Consider the following 25,626-nt stretch of genomic DNA (forward strand, 5'->3'; position numbering starts at 1 on the left):
GGCCAGACTTTGTCTCACCTACTTTGGTCATGTTGTCAGAGGGGACCATTCCCTGGAGAAGGATATCATGCTTGGTAAGGTGGAGGGTCAATGAAAGAGGGGAAGGCCTTCGATGAGGTGGATTGACATGAGATGGATTGACACGGTGGCTGCGACAAGGGGCTCAAGTATAGCAAGGATCATGGAACTGGTGCAGTATAGGGTGGTGTTTCGTTCTGCTGTGCATGAGGTCGCTATGAGTCGGAAATGACTCAACGGCACCTAACGACAACAACAACATGATGAGGGCAGTGGTGGTTCAGTGGTAGAATTCCTGCTTTCCATGCAGGAGGGTTTGATTACCTGCCAGTGCACCTTAGGACAGCCATCACTTGTTTGTCATTGAAGGTTTGCATGTTGATAGGATGTTGAACAGGGAGCTCTGGTAGCATAGTGGCTAAGACACTTGCCTGCTAACCAGACGGCTGGCGGTTCAAACCCACCAGCCACTCCTCGGAAGGAAGGTTGGGCAATCCTACTTCCGTAGTGATACTGCCTCGGAAACCCAAGGAGGGGTCGCTATGAGTCAGGGCCGACTCGACGGCACATAACAACAACAACAACAACAACAGGATGTTGAACAGGTTTTAGTGGTGCTTCCAGACTAAGACAGACTAGGAAGAAAGGTATGGTGATCTACTTCTGCAGAATCAGCCAGTGAAAACCCTATTGGTCATAACAGATTGTGAGGCTGGCATAGGACTGGGCAGTGTTTTTTCTGTTGTACATAGGGTTGCTATGTGTTGGCGCCTACTTGATGGTACCTAACAACAGCAGCATTTCCATTGGGGTAGTACCCAGGTTTTTCTGAATAATTACTAGAGAGTAAGTTACTAAGTAGTTGAGAACTGCTTTTTTGATAAGGAAGGAATGTATACTCTTGTTAAAAAACAAACAAGCTTTACTTACATATATAAAATGTCATCGTGTACAGTTTGATGAGTTTTGTTGTTGTTGTTATATGCCGTTGAGTCAGTCCTGACTCATAGCATCCCCTCCTTGGTTTTCTGAGGCGGTATCACTACGGAAGTAGATTGCTCAACCTTCCTTCTGAGGAGTGGCCGGTGGGTTTGAACCACCAGCCTTCTGGTTAGCAGTCAAGTGCCTTAGGCACTACACTACGAGAGCTCCTTGATGAGTTTTAGCAAATGTTTATAGTTATTTGACTACAACCATAATACAGAATTAGAATATTTCTATCTTCCCTAAAAAGTTTCCCCTTCCTACTTGGTTGTGAGTTCCTTCTCCACATGTCCTGGACCTCAAGCAAACACTAAACAGCTTTCTATCATCATAATTTTGCCTTTTCTAGAGATCAGAAGGGGAGTCATGTAGTTTTTAGTCTTTTGAATTTGGTTCCTTGCATTCAACGGAGTTATTTTTTATTTTTTATTGTGATTTGGGTGAAAATTTACAGAGCCAATTCACTTTCCATACAGCAGTTTACATACACTTTGTCTCATGACATTGATTACAATTTACCCTAATACAACAGCTCCCCTCCCACCTCCCCGTAGTTACCTCTTCCCTGTGTCCATCCCTCCATGCACTCCTGCCCCCTGAGCTGTCTCCCTGTGCATAAACAGCCCTTCCTTTTCTCATGATTGTTCTTTCCAAGGAGTGTATCTACCTCAGGTAAATGTTCAACTCATATGCCTGTCTTTTGTTTGGCTGGAAGCCACAGGTGTGGGTTCAATTCCAGACCTGAAGGTCAGCTAGGGGCCAGAGTCTCAGTGGTTGCACCAGGCTCTATCAAACCAGCAAACCTGGTCCCTGCCTTTTTTTTTCCAAATGATTTCGAGTTTTGTTCCACATTGTTCGGCCTCTCTATCCCAGATCTCCTACATAGATCTCGCTCCAAGTGGTTGACAGTAATAGCTGGGCACTATCTAGCTCTTCTGGTCTCATAGTCGTATAGGCTGCAGATTGCATGGTATACCAGTCACTTGGACTAATTGTTTCCATGAATCTTTGATTTTCTTCATTTTTCTTTGCTCTGGATGAGGAGAGACCCATTGTTGTATCTAGATGGTTTCTTGGAAGCTTTTAAGATCCCAGTCACTACTCAGCAAAGTAGGAGGTGGAACAGTGTTTTGTGTAGTATGTTATGCCAATTGAGCTTTATGTCCCCTGCGACTATGGTCCTGAGCCCACAGGTTCAACTACTCGGTCCCTCTGGGTAGCTGGCAGTGATCAAGAAGTGACTACAACCATGTCCCTTGTCAGCTCTACTGTACACCTGGGAATTCTTACAGATCATACAAATACATTTATAGGACCATTACATTCCTCACTTCATAGACATACGTATGTTAGCCTGTCCACCTATCCACCAGTGTACCCGTTTGCTTTCACTGACAACGCAGCACTGTATGTGCCAAAGTGTTCATCTTTGTTTTCTGTACCTCAGCGGAGTTTTTTTTTTTTTTTTGAGATTTATTCACGTTATTACATGTATCAGTACTTTGTTCCTCTTTATTGCTGAGTAGGATTCCATATTGTAGATATATCATAGTTTGTTTATTCACTAGCAGATGGACATTTGCAATATTTCCGGTTTGACCATTACACATAATGCTACTCTGAACACTTACATACAACTCTTTATGAATGTTTTCATTTATGTTGGATAGATATCTAGGAATAGCTGGATTTTGTGGTAATTGTATGTTTAAGAAACTGGTGAACTGTTTTCCAAAGTGACTATACCATTTTTTTATTTTCATCAGCAGTGCATGGAAGTTCCAGTAGCTCAACATTCCCACTATCACTTGGTATTACCATTCCCTTTACTTTTAGCCATTGAGGGCATAGGAAATGGTTTCTTCCTTTGGTTTTGTGTTTCCCTGAAGACTAATGATTCTGAGTATCTTTTTGTGAGCTTCTGTCCATTCTTACACACGCACACAAATATATATGTGTGTGTGTAGATTTTTTTTGTGGAGTGACTTAACTCTTCTTTTTTTCCAAGTTGTGCATCTTCTTCATTTGAGTTTTAATAGTTCTTTATGTATTCTGTGTGCAGGTGCTTTGTCATATGTATATTTGCAAATGTTTTCTGAATCTGTGGCTTTTTCAGTTTTTTGAATCCTTTGAAAAGCAAATTGTTGTTATGTGCCATCAAGTCGAACCCAACTCATAGCGACACCTCCTTGGGTTTCCGAGGCAGTATCACTACAGGAGTAAAAGGTTTTTTATTTTAAGGAAGTGTATTTTATCAGTGTATTAGTGCAAAATGAGCATGGAGATGGCATCCTCTTCTGACTTCCTTTAACTTCGTGAGAGGGAGGCAGAATCACCATCAGCAGCCCAAGGCTGATCACTATAAGGTGGAAGTCAGACATGCTGCCACCCTCTAACCTTTTTGCCATTTCTGACATCAACTGTCCCTCCCATGACACTCTCTACTTCTCTGCTGGGTTTGATAATTCATTGTAGTGGCCACACAGAACTCAAAGGCAATACTCACAATTATGGGGTTATTAGGAAAGTAACAGTTTACAAATTCAGGTTCAGGAACATGCTAAGTATACAATTCTTCCATCAGTACAGTCTCCCCTGTGTCATGCCCTCAGGCATGCTTCACTTTGGCCGTTAGCCTCTCAGCCTGGCTCTGCTCTGTTTGGGCAAGTGTTACAAGACTCTTTTAGTTCTGCTGATAGGTATACCTCGTGCACCCCACTCTACCAAGCCTCCTGCTCAGAGGCACTCAGCTTTCTTGCTCTGTGGGGTGACAAGCCTGATGCTATAATCTTTACAAAAGGAGACTGCCTCAGTTTTCTCCCATGGAGTGGCTGGTGAGGTTGAACTGCTGACCTTTTGCTGGCAGCCAAATGCCTTAACCACTGCGCCACCGAAGCTCCTCTTCTCAGCCACCAGCTGACCTATATTTTTATCTCCTCTCATTTACCAGAGGCTAACAGATTGCTGAAGGAATCTGGGTAGTGCAAGAAGTTTGTGATTGGCTGCTGACCGAAAGGTTGGTGCTTCAAACCTGCCCAGTGGCTGTGCGGAAGGAAGGCCTGGCAATTTACTTCTATAAAGATTCCAGCCAGGAAAATCCCATGGAACAGTTCTACTGTGTACCACATGGGGTCTCCATGAGTCGGGGGCTGCTTCGCCAGCAGCGTACAACAGTAACAGCAACAGATTTGCTACAGATTTGATCCTACAGGAATCTTCCTTAGTCAGTGTCCTTTTTCCTTCCTGTATCTAACTTCTTCTACCTTATCGTCTACTTCTTGTTATCCATTAAAAATTTGTTTACATCTCTTCTAATCTAAATTTTCTCTTAACTCTGCTTCTCTTTCTAGCAGCTATTCAACCTCATTCCTTATTTATATTGCCAAATTTTTTGAAAGAGAAGTTTACTTTCACTGTTCGACTTTATATTTTCATTCAGTCCTCAACTATCTTTTGATAAACACCTAATCCTCACTTTTTGACGGTCTCATTAGCTGACATTTTACATTTATAGCAATAGTAAAAATTCTACTATCTGACTATTTTGCTTACTAATGATGTATGCTTGGCAGTAACAAATGCCAAGGTGTGAGGAGAAATTAACGTTGTGATGGTTAAGGTTATGTGTTAGCTTGGGTGGGCTATGATTCTCAGTGATTTGGCAGTTATGTAATGATGTAATTTGGCAGTTACATTATTTAATGATGTGATTTGGCAGGTGTGTAATGATATAGTTGGGAGCTCTGGTAGCGTAGTGCCTAAGGCACTTGACTGCTAACCAGAAGGCTGGCGGTTCAAACCCACCAGCCACTCCTCGGAAGGAAGGTTGGGCAATCCTACTTCCATAGTGATACTGCCTCGGAAACCCAAGGAGGGGTCGCTATGAGTCGGGGCCGACTCGACGGCAAATAACAACAACAACAACAACAGCAATGATATAGTTATCCTCCATTTTGTGATCTGATGTGATTATCCTCCATTTCCACATATCATCAATTTTCGAAAAATGACCTGGTCTTTGGAACCTAACCATGTTGATAATTGAGGAATGGGCGTATAATAGTCTATTAAAACTGTAAACTGTTTGAGCCTCTCTGCAAAACTGGACGCTGTTGATTACTTCTTGAAAAGTTTTAGAAATGTTTAATCAAAGATTTCTATGTACTTACTTTAAATAATCCACCACTCATCTCTCAGTTTGCCATACCCTGGTGATTCATGCGTTGCTGTGAGGCTGGAGGCTGTGCCACGGGTATTTCAAATACCAGCAGGGTCCTCCATGGTAGACAGGTTTCAGTGGAGCTTCCAGACTAAGACAGACTGGGAAGAAGGGTGGGGCCATCCACTTCTGAAAAAATTGGCCATGAGAACCTTATGAATAGCAGTCAAGTACTGTCTGATATATTACTAGACACTTTAAACAATCCAGTGGTAGTATGCTGCAAGACTAATAGAAAAACATTAGTAGTCTGCTCCATTATTTCTACCAGTTGACGTCCACAACTCAGAGGCAACCTCTTGCATATACTTTCCTTGTTTCTTTTGTTACTTACTTCTTTTTTCTATGTTAACATCCTTGCACTACTATTTTGGGTTTAATTTAACACAATACTGACTTCCTACAATGATAGATGAGATTTTGGTTTTCTTACACGCTGAAGAGGAGGGTAGAGATCTTTTCAATATGGTAGCACATGAATTTTGTTACAATAGTTGTTAATACTTACTGTATTTCAACTATGTAGCTACCGTTCAGTTGTTCTTAGCTGAGTCATTGTAAGATTTCTTTAGCTACTTTACATTTTTTCATAGTTAACAATTGCCTCACTTTATGTTTTTTAATTGGAATTTGGGTTAAAGTTTACAGAGCAGATTAGTTTCTTATTCAACAGTTTATACATATTTTGTTTCCTGATATTAGTTGCATTCTCCTCAGTGTAATAGCACTCTTCCCACTTCCTCCCTGTTTTCTTAGTTTCCATTCATCTCTCTTTCCTGCTCCTTCCTGTCTTGCGAACTACGTTTTTGGGCAAATCCTGCTCTTTTGGTCTCATATGGTTGATTGTTCTGAGGAGTATGCTTTTCATGGATGTTATTGTCCACCTTATAGACCTATTATTTGTCTGAAAGAGAGAGAGCTGATTCAACTCCAGGTTGTCTAAGGGCCACGGTCTTGGGGGTCTTGAGGATTCCACCAGTCTCTATCAGACCAGTAAGTCAGGTCTTTTTTTTTTTTTTTAATGATTTTTCATTTTGTTCTATATTTTTTCTCCCATTCTGTCCAGGGCTTTCTATTGGCCTCACTTTCTATTAAGTTTTCTTTGTGTATATCCCTAACCCATTCTTAACTTTGTGACAGGTTGTAATATTCCTCTCATTATTGTTAAAGACATGCAGTAATCTCTCAGTTATATTTTTCCTCCTTTGGAACCACCTATTTGGATAACTTTATCATCCTAGTCTAGTTTGATTGCTTGAGGCTTCACTTTGACTCTCCTCTTTGTTGGTTTCCTTGTCATCTTTTTTTCTAATTTACTTAATATTTTACTGATTGTGGCTTCTTGAGAAAGAATGCCTCAGAAGTAATTATTTGTAGATCTTGCATATCGGAAAATGTTTTTATTCTGTCTTTATACTTGATTATTTACCTAATATAAAATTCTATGTGGGAAACTACTTTCCTCCCAAATTCTGCAGGCAGTATTCTGTTGTCTTCTAGTTGCAAGTGTTACTATTGACCAATCTGATGGTGTTATTTCTGATCCTTTGCATAATGAAATTTCATGATAATATGACTTAATTGTGGCTCTTTAAAATTTATTAATGAGTATTCATCACTTTCATTTTGGAAATTCATGTCCTTGTATTGAGTAATTATCTTGTGTATTTTCTCTCCTCTACTCTGTTTGCTTGTCTTTTTGTTCTACTTCCTGGAAGAATCCTCCACTTTATCTGGATTATTTATTTATTTTTTGCTAAAGTTGGCAGTTTTGCTATTAATAACTTTTAAGAAGCTCCATCAGTTTTCTAGGTTGTTTCTTTTCTCATGCATCCTACTCTAATATTATGGCTGCAGTCTGTGTCTATTTTTTTTTTTTTAAGTCTTCTTTCCCCCCACCACATTCTTCATTTTACTCACTCCCTGTTTCTTTTCTGTTTATCTTTTTTTTTTTTTTTTTAATGTTAGAGGTGTTTTTAAAATGTTTAGTGATTCTTTTCTTTTTATTTAAAAGTGAGGCATTTAAAAGCGTATTGGAAGTTCTATGTGTTTTGATTCACAGGTCATAGCTACGTATTTGTATGTGTGATTTCCAAAGGTTAGTTTCTTGTGGGTATTTTCCTTTGAGTTGATTTGATTTCCTATAAAGGGATCCTCTAATCACCTACCTTGGGAATAGGAGAGAAGTTGGGCTACATGCATGGTTCCAGTGTTCTTAGATCCCAACCATGGAAAGAGACAGTGGGTAAGGAAGAGTTATGAGTGAGTGGTGTCTTTACGTTTGCTGTGCACACACTTTGACTTAGTCTTCCATAAGTCAGTTTCCTGGCTAGACAGGCAAAAAGAGGGGGGTCTGACTACTTTTAATACTGTCTTTCAGCTAATGCCCCATTTTCAGCCTTACCCATATTCTGACTTTCTGATCCTTTCTATTAATACATCCATTTCCTAAGGATTTGCTGAACAAATTAGTATACTTCCTGATTGACTTCTTCCCTCTGCAGGTAGTTAAGTTATAGCTACCCTTTGTCTCTATTCCAAAATTTTGTTGAATTTTTTTGTTTACTATGTTTACTATGGGAGCTCTGGTAGCATAGTGCCTAAGGCACTTGACTGCTAACCAGAAGGCTGGCAGTTCAAACCCACCAGCCACTCCCCGGAAGGAAGGTTGGCAATCCTACTTCTGTAGTGATACTGCCTTGGAAACCCAAGGAGGGGTCGCTATGAGTCGAGTCCGACTTGACGGCGCATAACAGCAACAACAACAACATGTTTACTATGTTCTTAATATAAAATACTCTACTTAAAATACTCCCTCCTCTTGATTATTCTTCAAATGTTTACCATGTTTTATTTTTATCATTATATGACTTATTTATTTACGTGTTTCTTCACACCTACCCTCTCTCAGAATGTAAACTCCTTAAGAGTAGGGGCTATTTTTAATTCATTGTACCTCTAATTCCTTCAGTGTGCCTTTTGCAGTGTTTTGGAAATGTTGAATGGGTGAATAAGTGCTAGGTTAGCACATCACTTAATCTTTTCTTTTTCTTCGTTATACTATTCTACAGTGTGTCAATTGGCTTTCCATTACATATTCTTTGGATACAATACTAAGTCATGTTTTATTAACATCTTAATTTCTTGGCATTGCAAGATGGGTATCACTGGAAACAGCAATAATATTTTGGTTTGTTATTTAATACATAACCTCATGAATCACTTCATTTTTTGTCTGTATTTCTGTAGCAGTTAAGTGGTTTGAACTGAACTCAAATGGAAACTTCAAATTATAAGTGATCAATTCTGAATTGAATCCAAGTACTTCATTTTTGTTCATCATACTAATATTTAACCTTATGTAAGTGAACTAGTTTGAAACTGTAGACCTGGAAGCCTGCCAGCATGTCAAAATAGCCTTTTTAAACAGTTCAATTTTAGCTTCTGATAACATTAAATGAGTCTGGAAATAATATTTTTGTGGTATCTTTTCTGAGCTTCTAGGTCTTTTTGTACCTTATTGATGCTTCTCTGGAAGTATTGGAAATGTGATAGCAGTGGATGTTTTTCGTATTTTTGGGATGTAACTAATAGTTGATACAAATTGTAAATTACATGTTTTTAATTTTTTATCCACAGGCCACAGAAACACTATTTAGAATGGGTGTAGCAAGAGGAACCATCACAACATTAAGAAATGGAGAAGTAAGATGACAATATTGATATGATAGTTTGTTGTTTTTTAAATATAAAATGTGGTAAATTCTATGATGCTTTCTGTAATAAGTCATTTCTTGGTTGTACATATAGTTAACATGATTGGCATCTAACTGAATGGTTGTAGTTTCATTTCCACCTGACGTGCCTCCAAAGAAGGGGCTCCCTATCTAATTCTGAAAAATCAGAAACATTAAAATCCTATGGAGCATAATTCTACTCTGACACACATAGGGTCACCATGAGTCAGAGTCAGACCCATGGCAACTGCTTTTGGTTAAGTAGCAAATTGAGAAATGCCTGATTTACATAATACTGGATGTGCCTGCTATGTGAATCTGTTTTAATTCTTAAATGGAATCAGATATTGGGTTGAAAATTAATTTGTGAACCTTTTAATCTTTGACTATCGATTATTTTCATTGTTAAAATGACATTTCATTTTAGTAATAACTCCTGCCCGTAGAACCCTGTAATAAAAATAATCCCTTACTATTTTCTTTCTTCTTATTTTATGTTATACAGATCTGATACTTATTTCTTAGGATAAAATAATTTGAAATGTCGACATTTAACATAGGCAGAGAGAGAGAGTAAGCAAGCTAGGGCGCGAGAGAGTAAGAGAGCCTGTGCTTTCTGAGGCTCAATTAAGATGTAGATTGTAATCTTTAATATTTGTAAATGCTCCTGCCAATTCTTAAAAAAAAAATTTTTTTTTCTACCACCTGAAATAATTTCCACTCCAAAATTATTACCAGCCTGATTACCATTTTGTCTGTTTTTTTTTAATTCATTCCCTCAAAAATCATGATTAGGTTTAGGTCAGACATGTCATATTGTCCTATTTTTTTTGTATTCTATTAGCAAGTACTCAAGGAAAAAATACAGTGCTCTATATTCATGTATTTAGTTATTTAGTGTAATATTTACAATTCAATAACCTAAATATTTAATAATGGGAGTTTGTAAGTAAGTGAATATCTAAGGAGTTAAGTGCTACTGTATTCTATAAATTATAGTCATTGTATTGTGATTGTTCAACATTTACTAGACCTCACTGAATTACTTCATCTCTGTCTGTATTTCTGTAGCAGTTATTTGAACTGTACAATCATTTGGAAGGTACATACCCTTTAAATATTTAATTTATATTGGAAAATCACTTCACTATTAATTTGTATATTTTTTTGTGAAGAAAGAGTTAATTGATTTCTTTGTAATCTTACAAACTGAAATATATGGTGTTATTTTTAGAAAATATTTGTATTAATATCATCAGTTATATGTACCTGCTTAGAATGTTCAAAAATGAATTTCAGATTTTAATAATTAATATGTATTTTAACATAGGTGGGGAATGAACTTTTGAACTTCTATCTTTTCCTACAAGAGATTTGGGAAACTTTGTTGGTTACTAGGGGTGGAAGGGGAGGAGAGGAAACCCTGCAAAAATAAAAATTAAAAAAGAAAAAGAGGTTTGGGAAAATGTGTTTAAGACAGTCATGTAAGTAATCATCTGAGCATCTCCACACATATTGTGTTATATACATCTTTTACTTTGGGGGAGGAAGTAGTTAAAGCAGCTCACTTTTGATCCATATCTCCCCAATTACTGGAGGTTGGTCCAGGGACCACTGGTTAACCTAGATGCTCTAGGGGACCAACTTGCTTTTTTTTAAAAAAAAAAAAAACAACTCATTGCTGTCAAGTTGGTCCCTACTCATAGTAACCCCTCCTTGGGTTTCTGAGGCAGTATCTCTAGGGAAGTAGATTGCCCACTCTTCCTTCTGAGGAGCATTGTTTCACCTTAACTGTCTAAAATGAGACTTGAGTGGTGGAAAGAGCACTTGTCTACTCTGACTTGAGTTCTCCTCCTTATTAGCCATGTAACCTTGGGCAATTTACTTAACTGCTCAAAAGTTCAGATTCATATTTTAGGTTTTGAGTTTATATGATCTTTAAAATCCCGAACAGCTTCAACATTTTCTACTGCCAGGCAGCTTTGTATATATCCTTTCACGTTAGGCCTTTCAAGTCATAGTTCTTAACCATGGCAGTGTATCAGACTTGTCAGTGGAGCTCTGTAAAAAGTAGTTGCCAGGGGTCCATCCTCAATGACTTTGAATAGCTTGGGGCTCCAGTATTTAAATTTTTTAAAATATCCACTGATTTTAATGCTTAGCCACTCTTATAAGCCACTGTTCTAGAAAAGTGTTTCTGAATCTTCTTTTTTCTTTAAATGTAAGGAATGTACAGTTTGAATAAGACTAAATAGATAGAGAAGTAGATTTGTATATGAAATAGAATACCAGTAGCATTGTTTGTTGCTGTTTTGGCAAGATGGATGTGGAGTTTGACCCTGTACCTACTTTTGTTTTATGTTAGTGCGTGGTATTAGGTATTTTGCATGGAAACTTGTTTTGCGTTTTGAGAGCATGCTTTACATAAGGAACTTAGAATATTCAATGCTAATATGGTTGCTGCTTCAGAAGGAAGACAGGGTAATCTACTTCCATAGTGATACTGCCTCGGAAACCCAAGGAGGGGTCACTATGAGTTGGGTCCGACTTGACGGCACATAACAACAACAACAATATGGTTGCTTCAGTGTGAGAGTTCCTTGTTATGCATTTCTGTTTCTTCAGGTTTAGCACATGCCTGGCACATCTCATTATATGCCTGATGAATGTGTAATAGATTTATTTAGAAAGTATTTATGTGACAAATATTACTTTGATTAAATCAATTTCAGTGTAAATGTTTTTATAGATTTATATGTATAACTATAAATATCAGTGCTACAGCATTTCAAAATTACAAAGTTTATAAAACGATATATTTTTGACATAAAATTTTTTATGAATTAAAAAATACTTGAAGAGGATACAACATTTACATATTTTATATTTGCTCTTATTTAGCAAGTGACTTGATTATTCAGTTAAGATACATTTCCCATGTTGTTGAAATTATATTAAAAATTAGCATTCACCTTTTGCACATATAGTACTGCATTGTCAGTGAAGGCAAACATGGGTATACGGGTGGATAGATGGGTGGACAGGCCTAACTATTAGCTATGTCTAAGAAGTGGAGAGTGTATTCAAGAACACATATAGGGTTGGCAGACAATGGTCCTATAAGTTTATGTGAATGATCAGAATTCCCAGGTGTATAGTAGAGCTGACAGTGAGCAAGGTTATGGTCACTGCTTGGTCACAGCCAGCTACCCAGAGGGACTGAGTAGTTGAACCTGCGGGCTTGGGACCATAGTCGCAGGGCACATCAGGCTCAATTGACATAACATACTATACAAAACATTGTTCCATATCCTACTTCGGTGAGTAGTGACTGGGATCTTAAAAGCTAGCAAGCTGCCATCTAGATGCAACGAGGGTCTCTCCTCGTCCAGAGCAAAGAAGAATGAAGAAAACCAAAAAGTCATGGAAACAATTAGTCCTAGCGACTGGTACACCATCCGATCTGCAACCTATATGACTATGAGACCAGAAGAACTAAATGGTGCCCGGCTATCACTGTCATCCATTTGGAAGGGGATTTGTGTAGGAGATCCTTGATAGAGAGGGAGAACAATGTAGACAAAACTCAAAATCATTTGGAGAAAAAAAAAAGTGGGTGGGGAGCAGGTTTGCTGGTCCGATAGAGCCTGGTGGAACCACTGAGACTATGGCCCCTAGCTGCCCTTCAGGTCTGGAATTGAACCCTCACCTGTGGTTTCCAGCCAAACAAAAGACAGGCATATGAGTTGAATATTTCCCTGAGGTAGATACACTCCTTGGAGAGAATAATCATGGGAGAAAGAAGGGTTGTTTATGCACAGGGAGATAGCTCAGGGGGCAGGAGTGCATGGAGAGATCGGCACAGGAAAGAGGTAACTATGGGGAAGAAGTGGGAGGGGAGCTGTTGCATTGTGGTAAATTGTGGTCAATGTCATGAGACAAAGTGTATGTGAACTGCTGTATGGAAAGTGAATTTGCTCTGTAAATTTTCACCCAAATCACAATTAAAAAAAAATAGCATTTAATTTGATTTTAATATTCTTAAAGAACCTAACTATTTTCTTTCTTGCTGTTGAATGTTAATTCTTTAAACAAGGAAACTTAGAAGTAAACCTTTCATTTAACTCATGCTTTTGTATTTTTATTTTATTTATTTTATTGTTGCAAATATATACAACAAAACAGATCAGTTCAGCAGTTTATGTATGTACAATTTAGTGGCATTGATTGCAGTCTTTTGAGCTATTCATACTTCTGTATTTTTAAAATTCTATCTTTAAAAAAAGTACATTTATTATTATTAATTTTTTTTAATTTTACTGTTTTTCTTCTAATACTGCCACAGAAAAGATGTAAGTCTTAATAAGCGAAGTGTTAGTATTTCAAATAGTGAAGTCTCTGAGGCCTGGTTTCTAGTAGAATGCTGTTAACTAACCAAACTCAAAACTCTCTGCCATTGGGTTGACCCTGACTTATAGCAACCCACTTTGGGTTTCTGAGGCAGTAAATCTTTAGAAAAGTAGATTGCCCAGTCTTCCTTCCATGGAGTGGCTGGTGGGTTTGAACTGCCAACCTTCTGGTTAACAGTCATATGACTTAGGCAGTACTTGTAAGGTCCAATGAAATGAACAAATATTTATTTCAAGTATCTGTTTTTTAAACTTTTAATAATGATTTGGGTGAAAGTTTACAAAGCAGATTCATTTTATATTTAATAGCTCATACATGTTTTGTGCCACTGATTACATTCCTCACATTATAATACCTCTCCTCCCACTTCCTCCCTGTGGTTACCTTTTCCCTGTGTTTTTCTTGCCTATGCACTCCTGCCTCCCTACCTTTCTCCCTGTGCAGATGCTGTCATGGTTGATTGTTCTAAGGAATGCATTATCCAAGTGTAGTTGCTCAGCTTGTAGGCCTGTCTGTTGTTTGGCAGAGAGTTAAGCCACTGGAATGAGTTCACTTCCAAGCCCAAAGGGTGACTTGGGGCCATAGTCTTGGGGGTTCCACTAGTCTCTCTCTGACCAGTAATTTTGTTCCACATTTTTTTCTCCCACTCCATCCAAGATCTCCAATTTTGATCCCTTTGTGAGTAGTTGACATTGGTAGCCAGTCACCATCTAGTTCTTCTGGTTTTAGGGTCATATAGGCTGAAGTTCTCATGATCCATTAGTCCTTTGGAGTGACCGTTTCCATGTGTCTTTGATTTTCTTCACTCTTCTTTGCTCCATACAAGATGAGATGAGTAGTTGCATCTCAGATGGCTGCTTACAAGCTTTTAAGACCCCAGTCACTACTCACTGAAGTAAGATAAAAAACAGTATTTTTGTATGCTGTGTTGTGCCAACTGAGCTTGATGTCCTTGGAGTCCATGGTCCCCAGCCTACAGGCCCAGTGAGTTACTCCCTCAAGGTGTTTAGTTATGACTAAGAAGTTATCCTAATTTTGCCCCCTGTTAGCTTTACACTGTTTATGGACATTGTTATAGCCCATACAAATACATATGTAGGGGCATTTGTCAGATCTATGCATGGTCATGGGTATATTCCCATTTGCCTATCTGTACCTGATCTTCTTGCCTGTCTACCTGTGTATCCTCCTGTATATTAATATGTGCTGTTACTGATAATACGGTATTGTGTATACCTTTATTGCCTGCACCTCTTGTGCACTTTCTGTGTCTTCCTTTTCCTCAGTGACACTGTGCTAGTCACACACTTTTGTTATATTGCTTTTCCCTTCATGCATATCAACATCTCTCTCTTAACTATCCATCTATTTTCCTCCCTTCCCCTTCCCTCCCATCTCTGGTAACCAAAAAAGAACATTTCCTTCCCTGTATAAACGTTTCCTTTATATATCTATATACTGAGCAAATAATCTGAGAAGCTGGACTATATGAAGAAGAATGTGGCATCCGGATTGGAGGAAGAATCATTAACAACCTGAGATACGCAGATGATACAACTTAGCTTGCTGAAAGTGAGGATGACTTGAGGCACTTACTGATGAAGGTTGAAGAATACAGTCTGTAGTATGGATTACGTCTCAATATAAAGAAAACAAAAATCCTCACAACTAGACCAATGAGCAGTATCACAATAAATGGAGAGAAGATTGAGATTGTCAAAGAATTCTCGTTGCTTGGTTCTACAATTGATGCCAATGGAAGCAGCAGTCAGGACATTAGACGACGTGTAGCACTGGGAAGGTCAACCGCGAAGGAACTGTTTCAAGTGCTGAGGAGCAAGGATGTCTCCTTGAGGACTAAGGTGCTCCTGACACAAGCCATGATATTTCCAGTCACCTCGTATGCATGTGAGAGCTGGACAATGAGTAAGGAAGACCGAAGAAGAGTTGATGCTTTTGAGTTGTTTTGCTGGCGAAGAATGCTGAAAGTACCATGGACTGCTAAAAGAACTAACAGATCTGTCCTAGAGGAAGTGCACCTGAAATGCTCCGTGGAAGTGAGAATGGCCAGACTTCATCTCACCTACTTTGGTCATGCTGTCAGAAGGGACCATTCCCTGGAGAAGGATGTCATGCTTGGTAGTGTGGAGGGTCGACGAAAGAGGGGAAGGCCTTCAACGAGATGGATTGACATGGTGGCTGCGATGATGGACTCAAGTATAGCAGGGATCTTGGAGCTGGTGCGGGATCGGGCAGTGTTTTGTTCTGCTGTGCATGGGGTCTCTTTGAGTCAGAAATGACTCGATGGCACCTAACAACAACAACAACATAAACGTTTCCTTAACTTTTTATAATATTGAGAGCATCTTAAAGGTGGTAATGATGTGATGCTGGAATCAAATTTGGTGCCCCTTCTTCCCTTCCCTTCACTTCTGCTTGGCTGTTAACTGAAAGGTAGGTAGTTTGAACACACCCAGAGATTCTGCAGAAAAAAGACCTGGCAGTTTTCTCTAAAAAGTACAGCCTAGAAAACTCTATGGGCAGTTTTACTTTGTCACATGGGAGTGCTGTCAGTTGAAATCAGCTCGATAGTAACCAACAGCAAGCAGTATATTAGGTGTGATAGAGTTACATGCAAACAAAGGTAATATGGTTTCTGCTTTTGGGAAGCATATAAACTAATTGCTGAGTTGATCACTTGCCTTTAGGAGCTTGTAGTTCAGTGTCTTCTATAAATACCGATAAAAGCAGATACTAGGATAATGCATGGCTTTGTAAGAAATAAATTTAGATAACTTGTATAAGACAAGTGGCATAATGTCTGATACAAAATAAGCCTATAATAAATGTGCCAATGGGGCAGGGAGGCCGCATCTTTTTACTTCCTCTAACCCCACAAGAGGAAGGCAGAATCACCATCAGTAGCCCAAGGCCTATTCCTGCAAGGCCAGACATGCTGCCTCCCTCCAGCCCTTTCACCACCTGTTCCTTCCCCAGCACCCACCACCTCTCTGCTGGGTTCGATAATTTGTTGCAGTGGCCACACAGAACTCACAGATTATGGGGTTTATTGGGGAAGCACCAGACTGCAATTCAAATTCAGAAATGCACTCAGTCTCTTGCAGCTGGCTGTCTCACTCAGCAGCTGGGAGTCTCAGTATCAGTAGTACATTACTTTCTCAGTAGTGGGTGTCTCTTATGTCTCTCTCTCAGCCGTGCATGTCTCTCGTGTCTCTCAGCAGCATGTGTCTCTCATGTCTCAGGAGTGCATTTCTCTCAGCAGCATGTCTTTCTCAGCCAGCAGTCATAGAGACTCCTTGTGCCTCTAGGAGGGCTTTTGAGCCTGGCCGAATGACCGGACTAACCAATCCCAAGATCAGAATTCTGTACATCTGAGAGAGAGAGAACTTCCCAGAAGATTACTTCATGCCACTCGCAACAGAAATACCCCAGGTAGATAATTTTAACAATCAGGAGCTCCTCAGTTGCTCATTCATGGTAAATTCCACCAGGGAATTTACAAAGACTGATGTCTGGAAAAGCCATACCAAGTAATTTACTGCACCTCAAGATGATATCAATTTTTTATTTAATTGAATACAATGAAGTATTTTCTATATTGTTGTTGTTGCTGTTAGGTGCTGTCAAATTGGCTTCAACTTATAGTGACCCTGTGTACAACAGAATGAAACACTTCCTGGTCCTACAACAGACTCCCAATCCTTGATATATCTGAGCCCATCATTGCAGCTACTGTGTCAATCCATCTCATTGAGGTCCTTCCCCTTTTTTGTTAATCCTCCACTTTATCAAGCATGATATGCTTCTCCAGGGAATGGCCCCTTCTGACAGCATGACCAGAGTGGTAGGTGGAGACGAAGTCTAGCCATTCTCACTTCCAAAGAGCATTGTAGTTGCACTTCTTCCAGGATAGATTTGTTAGTTCTTCTGGCAGTCCATGGTACTTTCAGTATTCTTCACCAACACTACAACTCAAAAGCATCAACTCTTCTTTGGTCTTCCTTATTCATTGTCCAGCTTTCACAAGCACATAAAGCAATTGAAAATACAATGGCTTGGGTTAGGTGCACCTTAGTTTTCAAAGAGATGTCTTTGTTCTTCAGCACTTTAAAGAGATGTTTTGCAGAAAATTTGCTTAGTGCAATATGTCATCTCATTTCTTGACTGCTGCTTCTGTTGGTATTGATCATGGATACAAATAATATGAAATCACTGATAACTTCAGTCTTTTCTCCATTTGTTGTGATGCTCCTTATTGCTCCAGTTATGAGAATTTTAGTTTTCTTTATGTTGAAGTGTAACCCATGGTGCAGACTGTAATAGTATTCAGTCTTCATCAGTAAGCACTTCAAATCATCTTTACATTCAGCAAGCAAGGTTGTGTCATCTGCATATCACAGGTTGTTAATGAGCATTCTTCCAATCTTGATGCTGTGTTCTACTTCACATAGTTCAGCTTCTTAGATTATTTGCTCAGCAACCAGATTGAATAAATATGGTGAAAGGATAGAACTCTGACCCACTCCCTTCCTGATTTTAAACCATGCAGTATTCCTTTGTTCTGTTTGAATTACAGCCTCCTGGTCCATGTACAGATTGCTAATGAGCACAATTAAATGTTCTGGAATTCCCATTCTTCTCAATGTTACCCATAATTTGCTGTGATCCACACAGTTGAATGCTTTTGTATACTCAATAAAGCACAAGCAAACAAAAATAAAATTTTTCTGGTATTCTTTGTTTTCAACCAAGGTCCATCTAACATCAGCAATGATATCTCTTGTTCCATGTCTTCTTCTGAATCCAGCTTGCATTTCTGGAAGTTCCTGGTCAATATACTGCTGCAACTGTTTTTGAATTATCTTCAGCAAGATTTTATGTGTATGTGATATTGATACTGTGCGATGATTTTTGTATTCTGTGGGGTCACCTTTCTTTTGAATGGGTACCAGTATGGATCTCTTCCAATCAGTTGGCCAAGTAGCCAGGTTTCTTGGTGTAGATGAGTAAGTGCCTCCAGTGGGGCATCCATTCATTGAAAGATCTCAGTGACAATTCTTTCAATTCCAGTAGCCTTGTTTTTCACCAATTCCTTCAGTGGCATAGCCTCTAGCCCCACAGCAACATGCAAGCTACCACAGTACAACAAACTGACAGACAAGTGGTAGATTTTCTAGATTAGTGTGAATATATTGAGACTTGGATTGCTGTTATAATTAAGTGTGTGAACTGAAAATTGGAAATGCAGATAGACAGAATTTATATATTTTTGATCCATCACTGCATTAATAGCAGTGCTTTTGGTACTGCTGAATTACCTTTTCCTTCCTGTATGACTCATGATATTTAGGTCAGCGTATAGTCAACAACAACAGCATAGTACCAGTGCCCTCTGCTGTCTAGTGCCAATATTTTAGTAATATGTAGAATATATGATTAGTTACAAACTTGCTGGATACTACTCAAATTTGACTGATTATGTTTCTATTAGTATAAGCAGAATAAACATAGAACTGGCACGTGTAATGCTAGAAAAACAGACATGTACAAACATAAGAATACTATTGGCAAACCAGGGTAAAGTCATGTTTAGTTCTTCTGATAATTTCAACTCTTAGTTGGGCAAAAGTTCCAATGAGAATGGTGAGACACTGACCTCTCAGAAATGCAGACCAAAAATTTATTTTATCCTGTCAAAGAAAATTGGATTCTCTCTTTTGCAATAAGACAGGATATATATTATATACATATATTAATGTGTTGTCATTTTTGCTTTACTTAGTAAAAATAACATTTGCTGTGTATTACATTTTAACAGGAAGAATATATTGAGATATCTTATACATGTCCATTGCCATTGACATATACTGTGCTAATGTTAATATTCTCCCAAATTCCCATGCCAGCTACAGAAATAAAGAGAAAGAATTCTGACAACTTTCAAATTTTCCAGAATAACTCTGTCAAATGTGTTCGCCTCCCCCCATTGATTTCCAAATTGTATGCTTATTGATAAACTGTAGAAATAATCTATTAATATTTAGCTTAGAAAAGTTAATTCTAATGCTTTTCCTTTCATGGAGCAGCTAGAATATTGCTTTTTTTAAAAAAAAAAAAAAAAAGATTTGGGGAAAACGGGGAGAGCATCCAGAGAGAGAAGTCAGAATGAGAAGAGATTTACAGAGAAAGGAGAAGAATTAAAGCCTAATGAGTAGGCATATACACAGAAGTCCCCAACCCATCTCCAGCGTAGTGAGAAGAAATCGGTGTTGATTGCAGAACAGAAATTTTGAGGTAACTGGAGCTGCTGCTCATCACTTCAGGATGATGAAACATTAAAGGAGGCTTCTAAGGAGGATGTGGGATTGCTATCTTGTTCGTTTAAAAAAGTTGTATTATTTAATAGCCACCAATCTGAATGGTATAGATGTTGAACTGCCAGAGACAGGAGTTGGCCTAAGTAACATCATGATATTTTTTTTCAGTCCTCCAATCCAGTAATCAAAACACATGTTATATTTTGACAGGTGCTTAGAAAATGTAGAAGCCATGCCAGAATTGTATCACAAAACATTGAGCTTCAGAGGGTGTAGTTTATTCTTATTGGAATACTTTGTCACTAAATCTGCTTTAAGCAGCTCATCAAGTTATGTGCTGTGGCATTATTTCATATTCCTAAGTGAATGAACAGCTTACTTGGAAAATTTTGGGACAGAGAAGGCCAAAGGCTAATCTGAGATTTAAAAAAGATCACTGTGCTGAAGCTTGGTGGCCTTGTCTATACAAACTCTGTATGTGCCTTTTTATATTGAGATAGTTATCTTTTGAAATACCCTTATTTTCTTTATAATAGTAACGCTGCTTTTGATTTAAATATGAAAATAAATGTGCCATAATTTTGTCCTCAAACAAAACAAATAATATCTAGATAATATCTAACGGTGGAACACTTAGGTTTTATTTTTCAAAAATTGGAAAGGTTCTTAAGATAACATCATTTTGCTTTGATCCTAATAGGAAGAGCTTTAGGCCAGGAAAGCAATTATTTCCAAATAGGTAAGGCCATTCCCAACTATCTCCCCTCACACTAACTGCCCACTAAACTTAAACTTGCCTGCTTTGGCTGTATAGCTAAATGTGATTGAATGTGTTAGAAAATAGAGTCTCTAGTTTGAAAATAAAGCCTTTGGATATTTAGAAAATGTTTCTTTGCATACAATCTAACAAATTAATCTTTGTGTATAATTTTGGGGTGAGCTAAGCAGCAAGTAAACTTTTTGTATTACTGAAGAAGTTTAATTTTATACACATGCATACACATGCATACATCCAGTGTAATTGCTGCCATTTTCTTTTTATATCCTTTTGTTCTTTTTTTACATCTTTTTCTTTCTGTTGACACTTGGCTCTGTTTTCAGTAGGTGAGTTTTCTATACAGTGGTAGGTGTTGGAGATAGTTCAGTTGAGATGTGGTAGGTCCGTAAAGATTTGTAGTTAATGATGAAGAAAACAAAAATAACCCCAAACCCTCTGCTATCAGGTCGATTCCAACTCACAGTGACCCCCATTGGCTTTCAAGACTGTAAATCTTTACAGATGTAGATTGCCTTGTCTTCCTTCTATGGAGCATCTGATGGGTTTGAATGGCCAACTTTCTGGTTAGCAGCCAAATGCCTTACTCATTACGCCACCAGATCTCCTTTAATGATGAAGAGATGTCATTAATTTCAAATAGGAGAATGCATAAATTCTCACACACTCTAGAATTGAAGGAAATGCTGTTTAGGTAGCATGAAGAGTAATGTGATTTGAAAAAAGTCTTAATGGTTTGGTGACCTTTGCTGAAGCTGTTGTAGTCTAATGATTGGAACTAAAGTCAGATTATAATGGGGTGAGGAGTGAATGAATGGGAGGTGGTGATGAATGGCTTGTACATATGGACACCTCTTTTTTCAGGAGAGTAGTTTTAAGAGGAGAAAGAAAGGACAATAGCAAGAGGGAAAAGAAAAGCATACAAGTTAAAAAAAAAAATGAATCCTAGCGTATGCTAACTTCCTTCTTCCTTTTCTTTTATTGTTTGAAGTGTGGCTTCTGCCAGTGCTGAATGCAGAATTGGCTTTAGTATAATATACATGGCAACCATGCTTTTGATATAATTTATGAAAATGGATTCTAAGGTCATGAAATTGAAAGAATACTTAAAAGCAGAATCAGAATTGATCTAAAAGTCTTCAAAACCAATAAGGGTGTTTATGCCTTGGCTACCCCAAATTGCTTCAAGTTGAAGTAGTCTCTTGTCGTTTTCTTTGTACAGGTATTTTGTGGCCCTGATACGATTTATTCCCAAGTATTTTATTTTTCTGGTAGCTATTGTATATGGTATTGATTTCCTCATTTCTTTTTCAGCAATCTCTTTGTTGGTGTAGAGGAATTTAACTGATTTTTGTATGTTTTGTCTTGTATCTGTGCTAAATCTCTCAATTAGTTCCAGTAGATTTTTTTGGCTGAGTTCTTTGGATTTTCTAGGTATAGGATCATATCATCAGTAAATAGGGATAGTTTTACTTCTTCCTTAACAATTTGGATACCTTTGATTCCCTTTCTTGCTTTATTACCCTGGCTAGGACTTCCAGTAGTACAATGTTGAATAGAAGTGGTGATAGAGAGCATCCTTGTCTGGTTCCCATTTGCAAGGGGAATGGTTTCTGTCTCTCTCCATTGAGAATAATATTGGCTGTTGGTTTTGCATATATGCCCTTTAGTATGTTGAGAAATGTCCCTTCTATTCCTATTTTTTTCTGAGAATTTTTATCAGGAAAGGGTGTTGGATTTTATCAAATGTCTTTTCTACATTGATTGATATGATCATGTGGTTCTTTTCCTTTGTTTTATTTATGTGGTGGATGATGTTGATTGTTTTTCTAATGTTGAACCATCTTTGAATACCTGATATGAACTCCACTTGGTCACAATGAATTACTTTTTTGATATGTTGTTGAACTCTATTGGCAAGTATTTTGTTGAGGATTTTTGTATCTGTGTTCATAAGGAATATTAGTCTGTAGTTTTTCTTTTGAGTGATGTCTTTGCCTGGTTTTGGTATCAAGGATATGCTTGTTTAATAAAATGAATTAGGGAGGATTTCATCTTTTTCTATGTTCTGGAATAGTTTGAGTAGGATTGGTGTCAGTTCTTCTCTGAATGTTTGGTAGATTCTCCAGTGAAATCGTCTGGGCCAGGACTTTTTTTTTTGTTGCTGTTGGTAATTTTTTTTTTTTTTTTGATGACCTGTTCAATTTCTTCTTTTGTTATGAATCTGTTTACCTTTCCCCCTCAGTCTGTGCCAGTTTAGGTAAGTAGTGTGTTTCTAGAAATCTGTCCATTTCTTCCAGATTTTCAAATTTGTTGGAGTACAGTTCTTCATGTTATCCTGATATTATCTTTTTCATTTCAGTTGGTTCTGTTGTGATGTCTCCCATTTTGTTTCTTACTCATGTTATTTGTATTCTCTTCCTCTTTTCCTTTGTTAAATTTGCCAGTGGTTTGTCAATTTTATTAATCTTTTCAAAAAACCAACTTCTAGTCTTGTTGATTTTTTTCTATTGTCTTTCTATTTTCTGTTTCACGTATTTCTGCTCAAATCTTTATTATTTCCTTTCTTCTGGTGACTGTAGGCTTTTCTTGCTGTTCTTTTTCTAATTGTTGGAGATGTTGGTTTAAGTGTTGAATTTGGCTCTTTCTTCTTTTTTGATGTGTGCATTTATTACTATAAATTGGCCTCTGATCACTGTTTTTGCTGTGTCCCAAAGATTTTGGTATGTTGTGTTTCTAGTCTCATTTGATTCAAGGAATTTTTTAATTTCATTTTTTATTTCTTCTATTACCCAGTTGTTCTTAAGGAGGATGTTGTTCAGTTTTCATGTGTTTGCTCTTTTTCTGTTGATCTTCCTATTGTTGATATCTAATTTTATAGCATTGTGATCTTCATTTCAATGATTTTAAATTTATTAAGGCTTGCTTTATGGCCTAACATATGGTCTATCATGGAGAATGTTCCATGTGCAGTGGCAGAGAATGTATATTGTGCTGTTGTTGGGTGAAGTGCTCTGTAGATGTCTATAAGGTCAAGTTGCTGGATTGTATTGTTTAGTTCTTCTGCATCTTTTTTGAGTTTCTTTCCAGTTCTATCTTTCATTGGAAGTGGTGTATTGAAGTCTCCTACTATGCATGTGGGCGCTCTGGTAGCATAGTGCCTAAGGCACTTGACTGCTAACCAGAAGCTGGCGGTTCAAACGCACCAGCCACTCCTCGGAAGGAAGATGGGGCAATCTACTTCTAGTGATACTGTCTTGGCAACCCGAGGAGGGGTTGCTATGAGTCGGGCCCGACTCCTCAGCACATAACAACAACAACAACAACAGCAACAACAACTATGCATGTGGAGTCACCTGTTTGTCTTTTCAATTCTGTTAAAGTCAGATTTATATATTTTGGGGCTCTTTCATTGGTCCGTAGAGATTTATTATGGTTAAATCTTCTTGTTCAATTGCTCCTTTAATCATTTTATAATGTCCTTCTTAATATCTTATGGTGATTTTTCTCTTAAAGTTAATTTGATCAGAAATTAATGTTGCCACTCCTGCTCTTTTTTGGTTGCCATTTGCTTGATATATCTTTTTCCAACCTTTGATTTTTTTTGTCTGTGTCTCTAAGGTGTGTCTCTCGTAGACAACATATTGGTGGGTTATGTTTTGTTACCCAGTCTACAACTCTCCATCTCTTGAGTGCTGTATTTAGTCTGTTGATATTCAGTGTAATTATTGACAAGTATGAATTGGTTGCTGCATTCTGTTATGTGTTTTATCGTGGTGTTCCTGGTTTCTTTGTTCCATATAATTTTCTGTGCTGAGCAAATTGCTCCAAGTTAAAGCATTTTACCATTTTCTCTGTTTCTTCATAAAATCTTTTTCATAAAAATATAAATGTGGGCATAACACCCTCCATACTGTGTGAGATTCCTAATCTCACTTAGCAGTGCTGATTTTAATAGTTCTTCCTTATATCTAGTATAGTGCTTTCATGACCTCTCTTATTATTTCCTTCAGTGACCATGACATTTAGTAAGTATTTTTTGTCCATGACCGGAGTACAGAATAATGAAAAACTTACCTGATTATAATAACTTTTTAATGCCTTATCGTCTTGGAAAGTTGATCAGATTTGTTTCCTTTTTTTTAAAAAAACAGTTTTATTGAAGTATAATTTACATGCCATAATTACACATATTGAAAGTATACTCTTAGTACAATTATGCAGTTGTAGCACCATCACAAAAATCAAGTTTTAGAGTATTTTTATCACCCTAATCAATACCTGGTGGCATAGTGCCTAAGGCATTTGACTGCTAACCAGAAGGCTAGTGGTTCAAACCCACCAGCCACTCCTCAGAAGGAAGATGGGGCAATCTACTTCTGTAGAGATACTGCCTCGGAAACCCTAGGAGGGGTCACTATGTGTTGGATCTGACTCGATGGCAGTGAATTTGGTTTTTGGTTTTAATCAATACCTATTGCCATCATTTTCCACTTCTAGTTCCAGCCAATCACTATTCTTTTGGCTCTATAGATTTGCCTTTTCTATAAATTTTAAATATATGGGCTTAAAAGAGTATGTGTTCTTATGGATCTGACTTCCTTCACTTAACATAATGTATTTCAGGTTCATCCATGTTGTAGTATATATCAGTGGATATTTTTCCTTTTCATTACTGAATAGTATTCTCTTAGGTGGGGAACAGTAATGAATAGTATTCTCTTAGGTGGGTAACAGGGAGCTCTGGTAGCATAGTGGCTAAGACACTTGCCTGCTAACCAGACGGCTGACGGTTCAAACCCACCAGCCACTTCTCGGAAGGAAGATTGGGCAATCCTACTTCCGTAGTGATACTGCCTTGGAAACCCAAGGAGGGGTCGCTATGAGTTGGATTTGACTCGATGGCACATAACTAACAACAACAATAACAGGTGGATAACATTTGTCTTATCCATTCACCAGTTAATGGACCTTTGGATTGTTTCCAGTTTTCAGGCACTGCAAATAAGAATGCTATAAGCATTTGATCTCAAGTCTTTGTGTTGATGTGTGTGATAGTTGAAGATGTGTCAACTTGGCTGGACTCCAGTTGTGAGTGGTGGTTCCCATGATAGATCACATAACTGAGTTCTAAGCGGTCGGTCT

At 38.0% G+C, this 25,626-nt stretch overlaps 1 protein-coding gene across 1 annotated transcript in view; it reads left to right on the plus strand.

The window, feature by feature from the left end:
- The window catches only part of TMEM135 (transmembrane protein 135), a 321,242-nt gene that overhangs the window by 103,729 nt on the left and 191,887 nt on the right, over window positions 1-25,626 (plus strand). Inside the window, exon 5 of the mRNA XM_007946278.2 lies at window positions 8,861-8,926. Within this exon, the coding sequence (XP_007944469.1) occupies window positions 8,861-8,926 (66 nt within the window). The remainder of the gene's footprint in view (window positions 1-8,860; window positions 8,927-25,626) is intronic.

This window comes from Orycteropus afer, unplaced genomic scaffold (assembly GCF_000298275.1).
Source record: "Orycteropus afer afer isolate SDZICR_OR568_19922 unplaced genomic scaffold, OryAfe1.0 scaffold00154, whole genome shotgun sequence".
NCBI lineage: Eukaryota > Metazoa > Chordata > Mammalia > Tubulidentata > Orycteropodidae > Orycteropus > Orycteropus afer.